Source organism: Strix aluco, chromosome 28, assembly GCF_031877795.1.
Source record: "Strix aluco isolate bStrAlu1 chromosome 28, bStrAlu1.hap1, whole genome shotgun sequence".
Lineage (NCBI taxonomy): Eukaryota > Metazoa > Chordata > Aves > Strigiformes > Strigidae > Strix > Strix aluco.
This window is the reverse complement of record NC_133958.1, coordinates 1,989,376-2,004,947: the sequence shown is the minus strand read 5'-3', so window position 1 is coordinate 2,004,947 and position 15,572 is coordinate 1,989,376. Positions and strand designations below refer to the sequence as shown.

General features: G+C 49.1%; 1 protein-coding gene across 3 annotated transcripts in view; it reads left to right on the top strand.

Annotated features, from left to right (window-relative positions):
• The window catches only part of LOC141916116 (rho GTPase-activating protein 25-like), a 52,880-nt gene that overhangs the window by 17,098 nt on the left and 20,210 nt on the right, over window positions 1–15,572 (top strand). Inside the window, exons 7-13 of one of the 3 annotated variants that reach the window (XM_074808250.1) lie at window positions 678–760; window positions 1,616–1,703; window positions 2,039–2,107; window positions 2,767–2,919; window positions 3,226–3,345; window positions 4,646–4,749; window positions 5,439–5,539. In XM_074808250.1, the coding sequence (XP_074664351.1) occupies window positions 678–760; window positions 1,616–1,703; window positions 2,039–2,107; window positions 2,767–2,919; window positions 3,226–3,345; window positions 4,646–4,749; window positions 5,439–5,539 (718 nt within the window). Of the gene's footprint in view, window positions 1–677; window positions 761–1,615; window positions 1,704–2,038; window positions 2,108–2,766; window positions 2,920–3,225; window positions 3,346–4,645; window positions 4,750–5,438; window positions 5,540–13,067; window positions 13,435–13,692; window positions 13,712–15,572 lie in introns of those variants that run through there. The other 2 variants (XM_074808251.1, XM_074808252.1) reach the window with 2 other exon arrangements.

Genomic DNA, 15,572 nt, shown 5'->3' with positions numbered 1-15,572 from the left:
ACATGTCAGTAGATGCCTCTGTGCTGGTTGTGTGTTGTAATGCTGCCTGGAAGAAAAGTTACTGTGAGCAAACTGTATTTTTAGGAAGCTGGCCCTGACCAAATTTCCCTGCAATCATGTATTCTCTTCTCTCTGCATTTGTGGATGCTAGTAAAAAACTTTCTGCGCAGAGAGGACTGCGCAAGGCTACGTGACTCTTGTACTGAGGGTAGATTGCCACCAGGGTTAATTGGCTATGTCCCCGTTTTCCCAGACATCAGTAAAGCGTTGCTCGTGTTTGGCTGTCGACGCATCTAGTTTTGCTTTCCAATATATTCAGCACACAGGGATACGACTTGGATATCTATCAGTCTTCTCCTCTTCTTGTCTAGTCAAAAGGCTGAGTGAGATGTATGGGGTAGGGGTGGGCTAAAGAGCATTTGGTGCAGCAAAAGTGTCCCCAGTGAAGGTCACCTCTGGGCTTGAGCTGAAGAACATGCCCATAAATTACTACGGGTGACCGTTCCCTGCTCTTCGTGACTCTTGGTGTTTGTCGTGGTGAAGGTGCATATGAGAAATGCACGTGTACGTGAGCCCTTCTCTGCCTGGGAGGTAGCTAACAGCGTCTGATTTCTGCCAGCGATGCGTATGGGCGGTGTCTCTAGGTGGGCTGGACTCCATCCTCTCTTCTCTTCCAGTTTGGATGGACCCATGTGACGTTGCTAATTGTCGTTACCCAGTCGCACCTCATCATTCACAACCTGTTTGAAGGAATGATATGGTGAGTTGCAGTGTGTTCTGAGTTGCTTTGATTTCTGCAGCCTGAAATGGATGACCGTGTTTTGAGTTTTTCTTTTAAAAAAACAAATGGCCAAGGAGAAGGTGCTTCCTGTGAGGGACCAACCTGTTCAGAATAGAAAACAAAGTGATTGAGTGATACCACAGGGACTTAGGACTTGCTTTGTGCTACTTGAGCAGTTTAGAGAGTTGTTGTAAAGAAGCATCTGAAAATTGCTGTGGGGTGTAGGGACCTTTCAGGCAGCCTCAGGCCTGTGTGGATGGTGTCTCTTTATACCCACATCTAGCAAATGGATGAGAAAGTGCTGCTCGGCACTTGATTTGGGACAATGCTGTCAGCACCATGTTAAAAGCAGCACTGTGAAAGGAAGAAGATTGCAACCTGCCACCTTACTCCAGCTGCTGTGCAGAGGGGAAGCCCTTTTGGTGGTCTTCCCAAAAGCAGCAGAGCAAGGAGGTAATTTTGGCCACTTCAAGGTTGCATGTTCCTCTGTGCATCACAACCAGCCCAGAGTGCTCTGAGAGCTGCCTGCTTACAGCTAAAATGCAGCCTCTCCGGGGAAAAGGAGGTGACTGCCTAACAACCTGTCATGTGTGGCAAAAGAAAACATGCTTAAAACAGGCCATTCTGGGTACATGACCTGCTTTTTAGCCCAGAGCACTAGAGTAATCCCTCCAGATTTCCCAAGGAGCTTCAAGTGGTTGCTCCTGCATTGGAGGGGGAGACATTGATGTGACAGCACTGCAAAGCATCTTATGAAGCAACTGCTCATTTAGTCAAGTCTTGGAGTTGTCTGATCTTGGCGCTTTCCAATGGTTTGATTCTTCTCCCATCTAGGTTCATCGTCCCAATTTCCTGTGTGATTTGCAATGATATCATGGCATACATGTTCGGGTTCTTCTTTGGTCGGACACCACTCATCAAGGTTTGTAACACTTTGGTGGATGAAACGTGCATTTTGGCTTCTTTGGGTTTTAGTTCTGTGTTCCCTCATCTTCAGTTTTGTGGTTTGCTGTGGGTCTGAAGCAAGCCTCTAAATTAAACTTGGTGTGCCTCCCAGTCTTTGAGGCTGTAAAGTTAAATGAACCGTTTCAGACGGAGATGTTAGTGCCAGCTTCTGACCAAACTCTTATTTCTTGGCTGTTGACACCAATTTGTATTTGCCTCAGCAGTTCACAAGTGAGGAAGGGCTGCATAGGTGTGTGGCGGTGTGCGGAGGTGTACAGTTTGTAACTATCCTCTTCTCTCTCTCTCTGGCAGCTCTCTCCAAAGAAGACCTGGGAGGGTTTTATTGGGGGATTTTTTGCCACCGTTTTGTTTGGATTGCTGGTAAGTAGCAGTCATGGTGCTTATTTCATTGATCTTTTCCCTTCCTAGGTTGACTGTTTTGTCTAAAAAAATGCAGTCAAGCTTTAAGCTCTTCCAGCTCTTGTCAGAGACTTCACATTTTCTTTACAGACCAGGATTTGAACTGGTCTGTGGCTGTTTCGTGCTGTGCCCAGATACTGCAGATGGAGCAGAGTACTGGAGGAAGTTTTTAGTCCTCATTAGACCCTGTGACATGTTCATTACAACAATTATTCTTACAATTTTCTCTCTGCTGCTGTTGGATGAGTACTGTGCATCATTTCAAGGGCTGTGCGGGGAATTCAGTGCTCTTGGAATATTCTTCTCTGTTTTTATGATCATCTCTGTGTCTGCTTGTTTCCGTCCTCTCAACCGAGCGGTGCAGCCTGTCTCAGCCTGTTCGTACGGGGCTCTGATCACTGCTTGCTGAACAGATGCACTTACTAAATGAAAATGCTTACTCTGCCTTTAGCCAATTACTTCTCAGGAGAGTAATCTTCTTAATGAAGCTGGGAGTGTGGCTCCCTCCTCGCCTTGTCTCCTTGAGTGGCCTTTTCTCTTGAGATGGGCTCTGCCCCCTTGCTCAGGAAAATACTAATCCTGTTTTCTCTTTCTGTGTCTCTTTTTCTCTCTCCTTGAAGCTGTCCTATGTGATGTCTGGGTACCGGTGCTTCACCTGTCCGGTGGAGTTCAACAACGACACCAACAGCTTCACGGTGGACTGCGAGCCGTCCGAGCTGTTCCAGCTACAGGAGTACAACATCCCCTTGGTGCTGCAATCTGTGGTGGGCTGGGTAGGACTCTCTCTGTTGGATTTTATTTATTGGGATAGGAAAAGAAAAGAGAAAAGAGATCAGGGCTCTATTTTGATGGTCTTTGAAAGAACATGACAAGAGATGATGGTACATCCAGAAAAAGGGGGAATTTACTGGTGCTCCATGTTGGTTGAAGTCCCAAAGGAATTGTCACAAGTCTGGTGGGACATAAACTCACTTGAAAACCAACTGACCTAAAGCCTGGAGAACAGAGAAGGAGGGGCAAGCAGTGGGCAGTGCTATTCTCGTTGAAAATCCTTCTCTGACATGTTTTTCTTTCTGCAGAAGACAGTCCGGATGTACCCCTTCCAAATCCACAGCATCGCCCTGTCTACTTTCGCCTCCCTCATTGGGCCATTCGGAGGCTTCTTTGCTAGTGGATTTAAGAGGGCCTTCAAAATCAAGGTGAGTGTGGTGAAGGTAATTTGCATTTTAGAAAGGAAAGACTGAATGGTTGTTAGCACTCTGTTGTGGTTTAACCCCAGCCGGCAGCTCAGCCCCACCCAGCCGCTCGCTCACTCCCCCACGGTGGGAAGGGGGAGAGAAGCGGAAGAGTAAAACTGAGAAAACTCGTGGGTTGAGGTAAGGACAGTTTAATAGGTAAAGCAAAAGCCACGTGCACAAGCAAAGCCAAACAAGGAATCCATTCCCCATTCCCATGGGCAGGGGGTGCTCAGCCGTCCCCAGGACAGCCGGGCTCCGTCACACGTAACAGTGCCTTGGGGAGACAAACACCATCGCTCCAAACGTCCGCCCACTTCCTCCTTCTCCCCGGCTTTATACGCTGAGCGTGACGTCACACGGTATGGAATATCCCAGATACGGAAATACAGCCCGTTGGGGTCAGCTGTCCCGGCTGTGTCCCCTCCCAGCTCCTTGTGCACCCCCAGCCTACGCGCTCTGGGGCGGTGTGAGCAGAGGAGGCCTTGGCTCTGTGTAAGCCCTGCTCAGCAGTGACTAAAACATCCCTGTGTCAGCAACGCTGTTCTCAGCACAAAGCCAAAACACAGCCCCATACCAGCTACTGTGAAGAAAATTAACTCTGTCCCAGCCAAAACCAGGACTCACTCTAAACAGTCCCTGTTCCTCAAGGAGTGGCAGGCTGGGCGCATTGGGAAGGGAGGCGAGGTTTGTTCGGTCACAGCTGAAATGCTGGAGTGGTTTTTTGATCTGGGTGTTTTGATCTGAATGGGGAGAGACCTTAACATTTTCAGCTGTGATCTTCTAAACCTCGCTTTGGTTCAGAACTTGAGGTAGAGGAAGAAAGACCCAGTCAGGAAGTTTTGCAATCTGAGGCTTCCCCTGATATCTCGCAGGCTGGTTTTATGTACAAACAGTCGGTGTTCGGTTAAGATGCCTTGAAAGGCGAGACAGGGTTGCAAGAGATAAACATCAGCTTTCCTTGACCTTTGAGTGACAGATCTGACTTAAGCTTTGAGTCCCTCAGGCACTTTGTAAAGGAGAAACTTTTCAAACCAGGGAGAGATTAAACAAAATATCTTCTTAGTCTGCCTTCTTCCTTTTGGGAGGAATTAGAGCAAGGGTGTGAGTGTTGAGCATTAGAGGTACGTGAGCAAGTACAGGTAACAGGCATTTGAAACTGCTAAATGCAGAGAATCAGAATCATCTCTGTTGGAAAAGACCTTGAAGATCATTTGGTCCCACCATTAACCTCACACTGACCGTTCCCTTCTGCTTTGCACAGGACTTTGCCAACACAATCCCAGGGCACGGAGGTATCATGGACCGCTTTGACTGTCAGTACCTGATGGCTACCTTTGTTAACGTGTACATCGCAAGCTTTATCAGGTATTTCTTGCTTTGTGGTGAAGTTTGGGGGCCCTGTCAAACTCAAGTGATGTACAGGCTTGTCATAAGAGACAGTTGTTATCCCTGTTAGATTAACATCTAAAAATACAAGACGGAGAGGAAATGGAGGCTTGAAGAAGGGAAGTATCTTTTAGCAGGGTCATGCAGAGCTAGAAACACAACCCTCATTTCTGAAGGTCTGTTAGTCCAGTCCCTCTGAAACTCCTCCGTGTCACTTCTGCATTCCTGCAAGTCTTGAGCAGGGTTTCCAGAGCTGAACAAGGAGAAAAATCTAATTTTATAGCATTAACAAGTATTTTGTAGCCAAGCATAGAAGAAAGTCTGTAGGTGCATAAAAGATGTACTAAAGGAGTTGAGGAACTGTCTTTATGTGGTTGCTTTGATTTTTGAGGGGGAGCATCTGCTAATAAGGGAAGATGCATAACCCTCTCGAAAATAAATTGGGGTTTTGGTTTTTTTTCTTTGTTTTGTTTACAGTTCAGCATCCTGTGCCTTTTAAATCCATTTCCACATCTCAAATGGAGTTAAGCTCCCTGGGTAGAACTGGCGAAGGAATGGGAACATGGCTATCACTTTAAGCCTATTATTTTAATGAAATTGCATTTGGGTTCCCAGATGGTTGAGATTTAGCAATGTGACTCACTGATAATGATGCTTTTGTGTTTCAGAGGTCCTAACCCGAGCAAACTGATCCAGCAGTTCTTAACCTTGCGGCCAGACCAGCAGCTCCACATCTTCAACACGCTAAAAGCACACCTTGTTGACAAGGGTATGTTGGGTAGTTTGGAGGACGCATAGACAGCTGGGCAGTTGGAACAGGACTGAAAACAGACAAGCCTCCTCGAGGAAATTCCTGGCTTGCCTGATTTAAGACAATAACAAGGCCTCATTTCACTGTAACTTTTCTTCCTTTCTTGGTAAATGTTTGCATTTGTGGGTTTTTTTAATAATATATTTATATAGCTTTGGTTCAAATGAGCAAATCTTGGGTTTGTAGCTGAAGAGGAGTTAAGGCTTGGAAGGACTGTTGGGTGAAGTAGGAGGGTACGACTGTCCTCGTGGCCTGTTCTTAACCTTCGATGCATGTGGGCAGAGCTGAACTTTTCCTGGGAGTGTGTTTGTGCAGGGAACGCGCAAAGCGTTGTCCGTACAACCGCCTCTGCGCCGGGGAGCCGGCGGGGAAGGGGAAGCCCTGCAGCTCCCCTGGCTGTGGTGCGAGGCTGCGTTCACGATGGCAACTCTGGGGACCATCATTTTCTCCGGTGGTAACTGTGAATGCAATGTTAATTTTCCCAGAAAGCCACGTTTATGCCTGCGTGCAGTCTCGTTGCAGAGTGCCTGGTGAGCAGGAGGCTCCGTTAAACAAGGCTCCGAGAGGATCTTGTACTATTCCAGCCATACTTCCTCTGCCAGGCACCTGCATCTATTTTCACTTGCTGGTTTTTGCAGTGCCTCTCACATTCCCTCCTTTATGGCTGATATTTTGGCAAATAAGATTTTTGTAACCGATTAAACCAGAGATAGACTGGGGACAAGGAGTCAAGAAACTGGTAGTTGCTTGTGGGAATGTGGGAGGTTCAAATTGCTTCAAAACTGAATCAAGTAAATAGGTTTTAAAGAACGTTGAGGTTTCATTGAGTAATTCCTGCCAAGTAAGAACAACTCTTTAAATAACTTGGTTCATTTCTCCCCCATCAAATAACCTTTAAGAAACACTGAACCACACACACCTTTTCATTTCTTGATGGTTGGAAACCCTGCACTGGGATATTTCAATGAATTTGGAGAACAGTTTCCAACTTGGTTTTTTTTCTGAAGTTTGCTGGTTGGGGCTCCAGCACCCCGTTGGTGCTGTCAGCTGGGTATTTTGTTTTTCTTTCAGGGATCACGTCTATCACCTGTTTGTTACTTGAGTTCTAGATGTCATGCTGCTGAGTTTATCATGGTCTGTGTTGCATTTCAGTCTGGGTTCATTTACCTGCAGGCTTCTGTCCTGCTTCGCTTACTAAATCTTCTCATAAAGAGTTTGTACTTAACAGCTGCAAGTTTTATCTAAGTGCTTCCCTTTATTTTGTCATACCTTTTTATTATTTAAAAATGAGAGCCCTGAAGGTTGTAAAACTTTTTTGGTTTTTTGGTGATCAGATAGTGAAAATATCCCTGGTTTACACCTCATGCAACGTTCCCAAACACAAGCTGACTGATTTTACTTCTTTCCATAGTTTGTGCATGGGAGACAGAAACTTTACCTTATTTTAACCTGGGGAACGAGTGACAGGGAAAGATAATACAGAAGTACATTGCTGTTTTAAACAGTTGCTGACATAAATCTTATATACAGACACCCCCGTTATGGAGACACGTACACGCTGCGAGCTAGCTAAGCATCGATGGAAAATAAACCACCTGAAAATACTTCACAGTTCATACTCCATATTCTGATCCTGCCATTGCTTTCATTTACCCTGAGTGAGCAGGAGAGTGAGCACGTGTATAAATATGTTAACAGATACCAACCTCTCTCTTGCATTTCTGTAGGACTCTGTGTGGTAAGCTCTGCTTCATCTCCCTAAACAGGAACCACGGGGCAGAAGTTTGTGCCCGTTGTACTGCAAATACAGGTATTTGATCGAAAGCACAGATTGTGGAGAAGAAGGGTCCTTTTCCACAAAGTATTTTCAGCATGGTGCTGGCAAAGTTCCTGGCTTCTGGCAGGAGTCAGGGCTACTGTGGTGGAGCCAGTTCAGGATTGCAATGGTGTACGTAGAAGCTTTCCTGGACTAGTTGTGGAGACTCTTCTCTTCCAGCTTGAATTAGGCAGGGATTTATTTTCTGTCGACTCAGAGGATATTGGCCCAAGCCCATAATTTGAAAATTGGAGGGGAGAATTTAGGTGCTTTCATCTTGCTTTGCCCAGGGAGAATATTTGGTCTGTGTTTCATGACAATTTGGCCAAGTTTAGCTAGGCAAAGTGAGGGCACCTGGGCAAAGTGACAGGGTTTTGTGTAGTCCCAGAGAAGTAGTTTGCCCTGTGGGGTCAGACAAGCTGGTGCTTTTCTGGATTCTCCCTGCCCGTTGCCAACATCTGCCAAAATCCCTCGTAGTGCACTGTTGGGTCCTAAGTCAGTCATCAGAAGAAGCTGTAGTGTTGATAAATATTACAAAAGCGTACTGCTCTTTATATTAAGAAATTTTTCATATGGGTCTTTAGTCTCCTGCTCGTCTTGCTTTAAACCTTTTGTACCTCTTTAGTTGTAATTAGTGGGGCAGAAACGGAATGCAAAGCTTTTCTGCATGCTTTTGTTTTTGAAGTGACGTTTGGGCCTTTCTGAAGGGTGCAGTGCTGAGTGTGGACGCTGGAGGGCAAAGCAGTTGCATTTAGGGTCTCCCAAAGGGCTGGGAGAGAAGCAGCAGCAATACTGCGTGTGGGTGGCTTCCCTGCTGAGCTCACAGCTCTGTTCTTGCTTCCTTCCCAGCAGCGCAGTTCAGGGGTGGCCTCCCAAGGCTGTTGTGATCCTGAAGGGTAAAGCTACGTGGAGAGGGTTCAGCATCCTGCACTGAGTTTTAGTAAACTGCCTGGGAACAGCGGAGGAGTTGGGGAGGGAGATGGGGGTTGTTAAGATTATTTGCAAGCTGTACAGCTGAACTTCCAGAGAAATGCTGGTGGGCACTGCACCGTGTCCTCCGCTGGGCTGAGAGCTGTGACTCGCAAACCCACTTCTACACCGCTGGTGTGAATGTATGTGGTAGTACTGCTCAGCTCTTAGCGACAGCGTGCTGTCTGGGGGAGTGTTTGGTGGGTTTTCCCCATCAGCCCAGCCCGTGAGTGGCTTTTGTTTGCTGTAGATGTTTCAAGTTAGGCTTAGAAAGTTAGAGGAAATGGAAAGCTGATGTCCTGTCTTTGGCTGTCACTAAAGGCGTTAACTGTGGTGCCAAGGGACATGTACCAAGACACGTTGCACATCTTTTCATTGCATTAAGGTTTGCAGGACCTTGCAGCTCTCACAAGAATTTGGGTTTGGAGGGAGGCTGACGTAGCTTGTGCTGCTGGAGAGGCCAAACCGACACCAGGGATGTCTAGGTAAGGCGATGCAGGGATGATCACGTGAAGTTTCTCCAGCTGCAGGCTCGAGCTCGGCATTGCACAACAGTTTTTGTTCACAGTGGGCTCCGTGACCAGAGAGGTTCCTCCTGCTTGTGCCCAGCAAGAGGGGAATAACTGTGAGAGCAGATCAGCAAGGGGGGAGGTAACTGTATCAGCTGGTGTGTGTGCTTGGATCGGAAGGAAGAGAAAAGTAGGATTTGGCCAGTGTGAAGCTTATGAGGGTGTTGCTGCTGCTCGGCAGGGGACAGGCTGGTGTGGAAACCGCCTCTTCCCAAGCCGTCACTGCGTCTCCAGTTGGAGCAGGCAGAGGGGTGTGAGTGTATTTAATAAGCAAAGGGATGGCATGTGGCTAGAAAGCTGCTTTGGCGTCGTGTGAGAAGCTGGCTGTCCTGGTGGGGTGACTAAACAGTCGCATTTGTTTGCCGGTGGGTGATTTAGTGATCCGGGTCAGACCCTGGTTTGATCCATGGTCTGAGCAGGCGTGGCTGGGCTAGGCCTGTGTAGACCAGCACCTCGTGTGCTCTGATAGGAATTTGCTTCTCCAAGGCTGGTTGTAGGCCAAATTAGTTTGCAGATTGGATGCACCGCCAGCCTGTGGCCTGCAGTGCTCAGTGAAATGTCAACACCTGATTTCTGCATACGGTGTCATGTGCTGCGCTGATCAGTGTGCATTGTTTGGATATTTTTTGGGGTGATGGGCCCAGAAGTCTGGCCCTGTGCAGCTCATGAAGCTGGAAATCCCATAGCATCAGCTAATGCTCGGCACCAGGTTGTGAAACGCCGGTACCTTCTATCCCAAGGTGTGTCTCCTGTTTCTGATGCGTGCAGGATCCTGGCATGTCTTCCTCCCCCCACCTCCTCTCACCAGCTCTGTATGACAGGAGGAGGGCAAAGATGGGTGGGAAGCATCTGCATGGCCCATCCAGACCCTCCTGGGGTCACAAAAAGCATCGCATGAAAGCTCCTGTGGTTCCTGCCCCCTGTAACCAGCCCCGGAGTTGCATTTTGTACTACTGTAATCTTCGTGTGCTCCTGTTCTCCAGACCTGATGTATTTCTACCATCTGCTTCTTTCTCTGTGCATTGTTCTTTTGATTAATGTTTTAGCTACACATGTAGAGTTGCCTTTCTTTGACCGAATGTCCGAATGTGATATATTGTATATTTTAAAGTATTTACCCTATTTATATACTATATGTTACTGTTAAATAAATATAAGTTCCATTATCTAGTGGAGTTTCGTTCAGCGCTGTCGGCAAGTGGGGGAGATGCTGAAAACCTCCTTCCCATGCTCCGTAAAGGAGATCGGTCTGTTTTAAACTCAGTTTTCCCCCATTCCTTGCCCTGTAGCTCTCCTTCCTTGGGGATCTTCCGAAAAGCAGACCTGGCCGTGGCAAAGACACACATGAAGGCTGCAGATGGGCTGAGCACGTGGGCAGGATGGGACCATCTGTGTCCTGCACGAGGGACAAAACCAGCTGCGTTTCCAGGGTGGTTTGTAGTGGAAAATGCGATCAGATCGTACAGGCCCATCTTGATAAAGATGAGGGAAGTGTTGGCACCGCTGCCCCCTGCAAATCAGCTCATTTTACCTTAAAGATTTCACTGGGAATGTGAAAAATTGTTGGAGTTCCACTTAGCATAAATTACTGCTTCATTTCAGCTGTTTCTTCTGACTTGCGTGGGGTTAGGAGAGCAGAATCCTTCTGTTTACCCAGCAAAACATACTATTTTTAGCTCTTGTGTTATTTTGACTGTTTTTGACTTATCTGCCAAGCCAAACCAACCCATCAGCAGCTCTCTTCTTGCTTCCTGTCATACTGTGTGGGCATTTTCAGACAAATTAATCCTCCAACAACAACAAAATGTGATGCCCTCTCTTTATAGGAACCTTGCAAAGTTACTCTAAAGCCCCAAATCTTGCGTCGCAACACATCCCCCTCGGAGGAATTGGCCAGTTAAGCAGAAAATTGCTGAGCAGCACCATGCCACACTCAGCAGTCCTATGAATCCAATTAGATGCCATTACTGAGAGGTCTTGAAAGATCCCTCCGTGTTAAATCTTTTGGAAAACGGGCTGTGAAATCTCTCGGCGGGCTGTCGGGCCGGCAGCGGGGCAGTGAGTCAGGCACATCATCTGACAGGCTCTGCGGCTGCCGTATCTGCGTCGCTGCTTGCATTTCAGCTCTTCAGCGGAAGAGTCCTCCTTGTTTCTCCCCATCCTGTGCCAATTGAATTAAATTAAACATTGAAAACTGCAAATCCCGGTGGTAATCCTGGTGCTAGCTGTGCTCCATACGCAGAAAGCCTCAAACCAAGAAAGCCTCTGTGCGAGCAGGTCTCATGCAATCCTGTCCAGACACATTTTCCATGAGATCCTGATAGAAGGATGTAAAAACAACAAAAAAACCACTCTTACAGGCTGAAATTTGCCCTTTTTAAGTTCCCCTGGGGCATTTGGTTCTGGAATAGGCTGCCTGGCTTGATTGCTAAGAAAAAAACCCCAATCTTGTGATGTCCTTTCCCAAAACTGGAGGCAGCCACCAGGTACCCGATGGGAGCGAGCGGGAGGCAACTGAAACAGCTCTTGGGGCACTTCCGAAGGGCCGTTTTGGGTTGCCAGCGAGGGCTGAGCTGCTGTGCTGTAGTCACACAGTGTTGGGCTGAATGGCACGATTTTGGGCTAAAACACTTGCTGTTTCCTTTCTAGAGGAGGGGAAAGTGCCATGTGACATCCTGTTCACACAGGCAGGTGGGGAATGGCGGCTGTTCACAAGCTGCTGCCGGGCTTTCATAAAAAAAAAAAAAAAAACAAAACAGGTTGAAGAGAAAAAAAGGATCAAAATGCATGACCCCCTAGAGCTCCTAGAGCTTTCTGCAGATATTATTAAGAAGAGGAAAAAATGATGCTTAATTCAGCGCTCATTCAGGGCCCTCTGCTCAGGGTACAGCAGAAATGGAGTTAATTCAGGCAGTTTGGGTCCAAAGCAGGATATTGGGGTTAATTTAGTCCAGATTTGGGTACGTGCTGGGCTGCTCTGTTGCGATCGCATCGCTTTCCATGCCGTCGTGTTCTCTGGACTTTCAGCAGTGGGATGTGTGAGCTGGGGATCTCTGAGCTGCCTCCAGTCACTGCTCAAAGCAACCCATTCATTTTCCAGCTGTGATTAACCCAAATTAGCCCACCAAGGTCCACCCTGGCTGCTTTGTGACCAGGCAGGGCGCAGGCTCCGGCTCCTTCCCTGACAGGCACATCCTCAATTTACACCATGGCACTAAAAAAAAATCTCTTTGCAAGAGGCTCGGTGCATCCCGGGCATGACGCCTGGGCTGCAAATCAGAATGGGAGCTGGTGGCTGCGTCCTCTTTCAGCCCCCTGTGCTCCCCACGTCACTATTTCTGCTTCTGTTCAAGGCGACTTCCCTCTCTGCGAGGCCTGGGCTTTCCCAGTAAGGGGGGAAAACGGGGCTGGAGCCCTCTGTTAGGCCTTCAGGGCACTCTGCTCTGTCTTGAAGCTGCCCTCGCTGCTTTTTGCTCCATTTAGGTGTTTGTGAATGAAACTTGCATTTATCCTCTGTCTCATGAGCTGCATCCCAGTCCAATTCCACTGCAGCCTGCTTTGTGGATGTGCAGCCGTTTCTTTTGAGGAAAACCAGCATTAAGTGACACGGAACAGGACACACTCGCTCTTGTGAGCAGGGAAAGGGGCTTTTCTTGATCCGGTGGTCATGGTGAGGTCAGTGCCCACATCCCCTGGCCCTCCCTGCCCTGATACCCACAGCCTTTCCTCCAAGAGCAGCTCCATTGCATCCCCATGTTGCTTGTACCGCTGTTACAAAGTGGGTGTAAAAACCTTAAATCATCTGTGGGGACTATTCAGCAGTTGGAATAAGAAAATGAAAAAGACACCCGTGTCATCCAGGCCGTGCACACGGGGATGCATTAGGGCACTCAGAGATGTCACCCTGTGCCGTTTGGCCGGGGCCACCTGAGCCCACTCTGCTTTGCTGCCGAGCAAAACATTTCCCGAAACTCTGTGCTGGGCTGTGTCCTTCAGCGAGCAATTTTCTAGTGCACCGACGACACCGAGAAGGACACCCACTTCCTCAAATGCAACGAGCAGTGCGCACCGAGCAACCCCAGGCAGCCGCGTTTTGGTGCAGGCTGGGGCTGGGCTGCTGCATCTACGCATCAGCCAAAGAGGGGAGCAAAAAGGGGAGCAAAAAAAGGCGGCATCACCTTGGTGTCGTCAGGGAAGCAAGACGAGAGCTTTGCAGGAAAGCAGGGCAGGAAAGTACTTTTATGGGGTTGTTCACAGCCGCTCTCAGAGGAGGGAGGAGGAAGTACGTTGGCAAATCAACCCTTGCTGAGCCGTCGCTCTTCGTGGGGGGGATCGCACCCCGGGTGCAGGATCCCCACGGGACTATCAGAGCTTTGTTTCAGCCTGTCTCCTAAGCAAGTCCCCCTTGAAAAAAAACCAAAGCCCTTCCTGATCCAAAATGTCCCTCAAGCTGCCACGGAACTGGGATTTCAACCTGAAAATGGATGCTGCAAAAATAGGTACCGTGACTGTTTCTTTATGCCCTTCTGTTTCTCCTTCAGCCTTTCAGGTGCAAGCTGGGGTCTGCCGGGGTGTCTGTGGTCAAGCCCAGCAGCGATTTCAGCTCCAGCCAAGACCCAAACCCACTTCTGGCCTTGGTGGGGGGAGCTGTCCCCCCGGATACAGCTTTCGAGACAGCAGATGGTTTGCAAATGATTTGCAAGAAGTGATTTGCAAAGTTGTCACCGAGGGATGCTGTGGGAGCATGGCCAGGGCTGCTGATCCAGGGCTGTCTCGGTAGGGTGGGGAATGGGGGCACCTGGCAGTGTGGGGTGCTGCCCACCCAGAATCCAGGGTTGGGGGGAGGGATTTAAACCACCTGGGCTCGTTCTGCTGGCGCAAGCCTTGCAGGAGGTGAAGTGCAGGCCCAGAGGCGGACGGAGCGGTGCAGGCTGGAGGAAGCAATCTCGCTCTTGCTCAGGTTTCTTCGCCCACCCTGACGTCATTGGTTTCCTCTCACGGGTGGTAAAGAGCCCTCTGATGCCCAGCAGGACGCCTTCACTGTGTCATTTCCTGACGGATCTCCTGCCTCTGCCCAGGCTTTGCGCAGTTCTCCTCCACCACGGGGTCCATCCACAGCATGAGAACCTCTTGAGAACGCCTTTGGGAAGGAGTGAGGGATCCCCACGGTGGGGTCTGTGGCCAAAATATCATGGTGGAGCCAATTCCTCCTTTTGGGTCAAGCAACCAGGGAGGGGATTTGGGGGCGAGGATGCTGCGGTCGAGGAAGGGGTGCCCGAGCCCAGCCTTGTGCACGCACCGAGGCAAAGGCCCTCCATGGTCCTGGCACTGGTGCCAAAACATGCCCAAGGCACACACTGGCAACTTGATTTCTCCCTGCAGCAGAGAGATTGGACTCTGCGGTGCTGAGCTCTTCCTCCCCGCACCTTGCGTCAGCTTGCAAGGTCGTCCTGGCTGGATTTTTCTTGCAAAGGCAATTTGGATTTTTATCTGAAGTTGCTTTCACTGGGGTGGCCAAACCATTTGCTTCACACACAGCCCCAAACAAAGCACCGCTGTTCCCCGGCGGTGGCTGCTGTGGCTGGGCTTGGCGATGCGCAGGATGAGGCCCCAGGTGGTCCAGCAGCTTGCAGGCGGACGGAGGAAGCAGTGCCATCACCAGCACTCGTCAGCTTGCCTGACAGCAGGGGAAAAATCTCCACATAATTACCATAGAAGCATCCTGGATTTCTGCATTGCCCGTTCTTAGGATAATTAGTATTTTTTTGTACAGAGGCTGCAGAGCAATGGGTAAATTTAATCCATAGCTCAGAAAAAAAGGCCAGGGGACACTGAGCCTGCTGGCTGCTGGGAAGCAGAGGGGCTGGAAATGGGACACAGGCTTGAACCTGTGTTGTTACCAGGAATTGCTTTTTTTCAAGAGAATCTGCTTGTGATGAAATTCTGGGTGCTTTTGCTGCTGCTGTGAGCCCGTGAGATGAGGGTTGTGTGTGTGTGCAGAGACCCGAGTGTTGGGGCACAGCTCGGTGCGTCGGCTCTTCTCATGCTTTGGGGTTTCTGGCTGCGGGGACCAGCTGCTGCCATCTTCAGGGGTGCAGCAAGGATGTGACTTGCTTGTGGAAAATATTTGCAAGTTAGTCACCACCTCCCTTGCTGGCTCCTCCTGGCTTCGGGACACTTCCCCCTCCTCGTCCCCAGCTGTGGCCGTGGCACAAGCAGCTTTTGTAAGCCCCAGGACAGCGTGCCGGCTCCTGTGTGCTTCCTCATGCTGAGAAAAATGGAAAGCAATTTATTTCAATGAAGGAGAGAATTGCGTTTGCAATTTTCATTGTGAAATCTATTGTGGCACTTTTGCTTTTACTGTTTTTTATTGCCCGATGTCCCTCCTGTGAGGCAGAAGCAAAGGGGATGGCAGGGAGGGCTCTTGCCCAAGACGAGGATTTGGGGCAGGAGGCAGCATCAATGTGATACCACCCGGTGCAATTTCTCACGCTTTGGCAGGGCTCCTCTTTTCAGGGAGCAGGCAGCAGGACACAGGCACCCAGCTGCGGCCGGTCCCCAGGGCTGGAGGAAGAGTGAGGATGTTTTGGAGGAAATATTCAACTTCAGAGGCGGTTACCACAGGAAATGCTTCAGG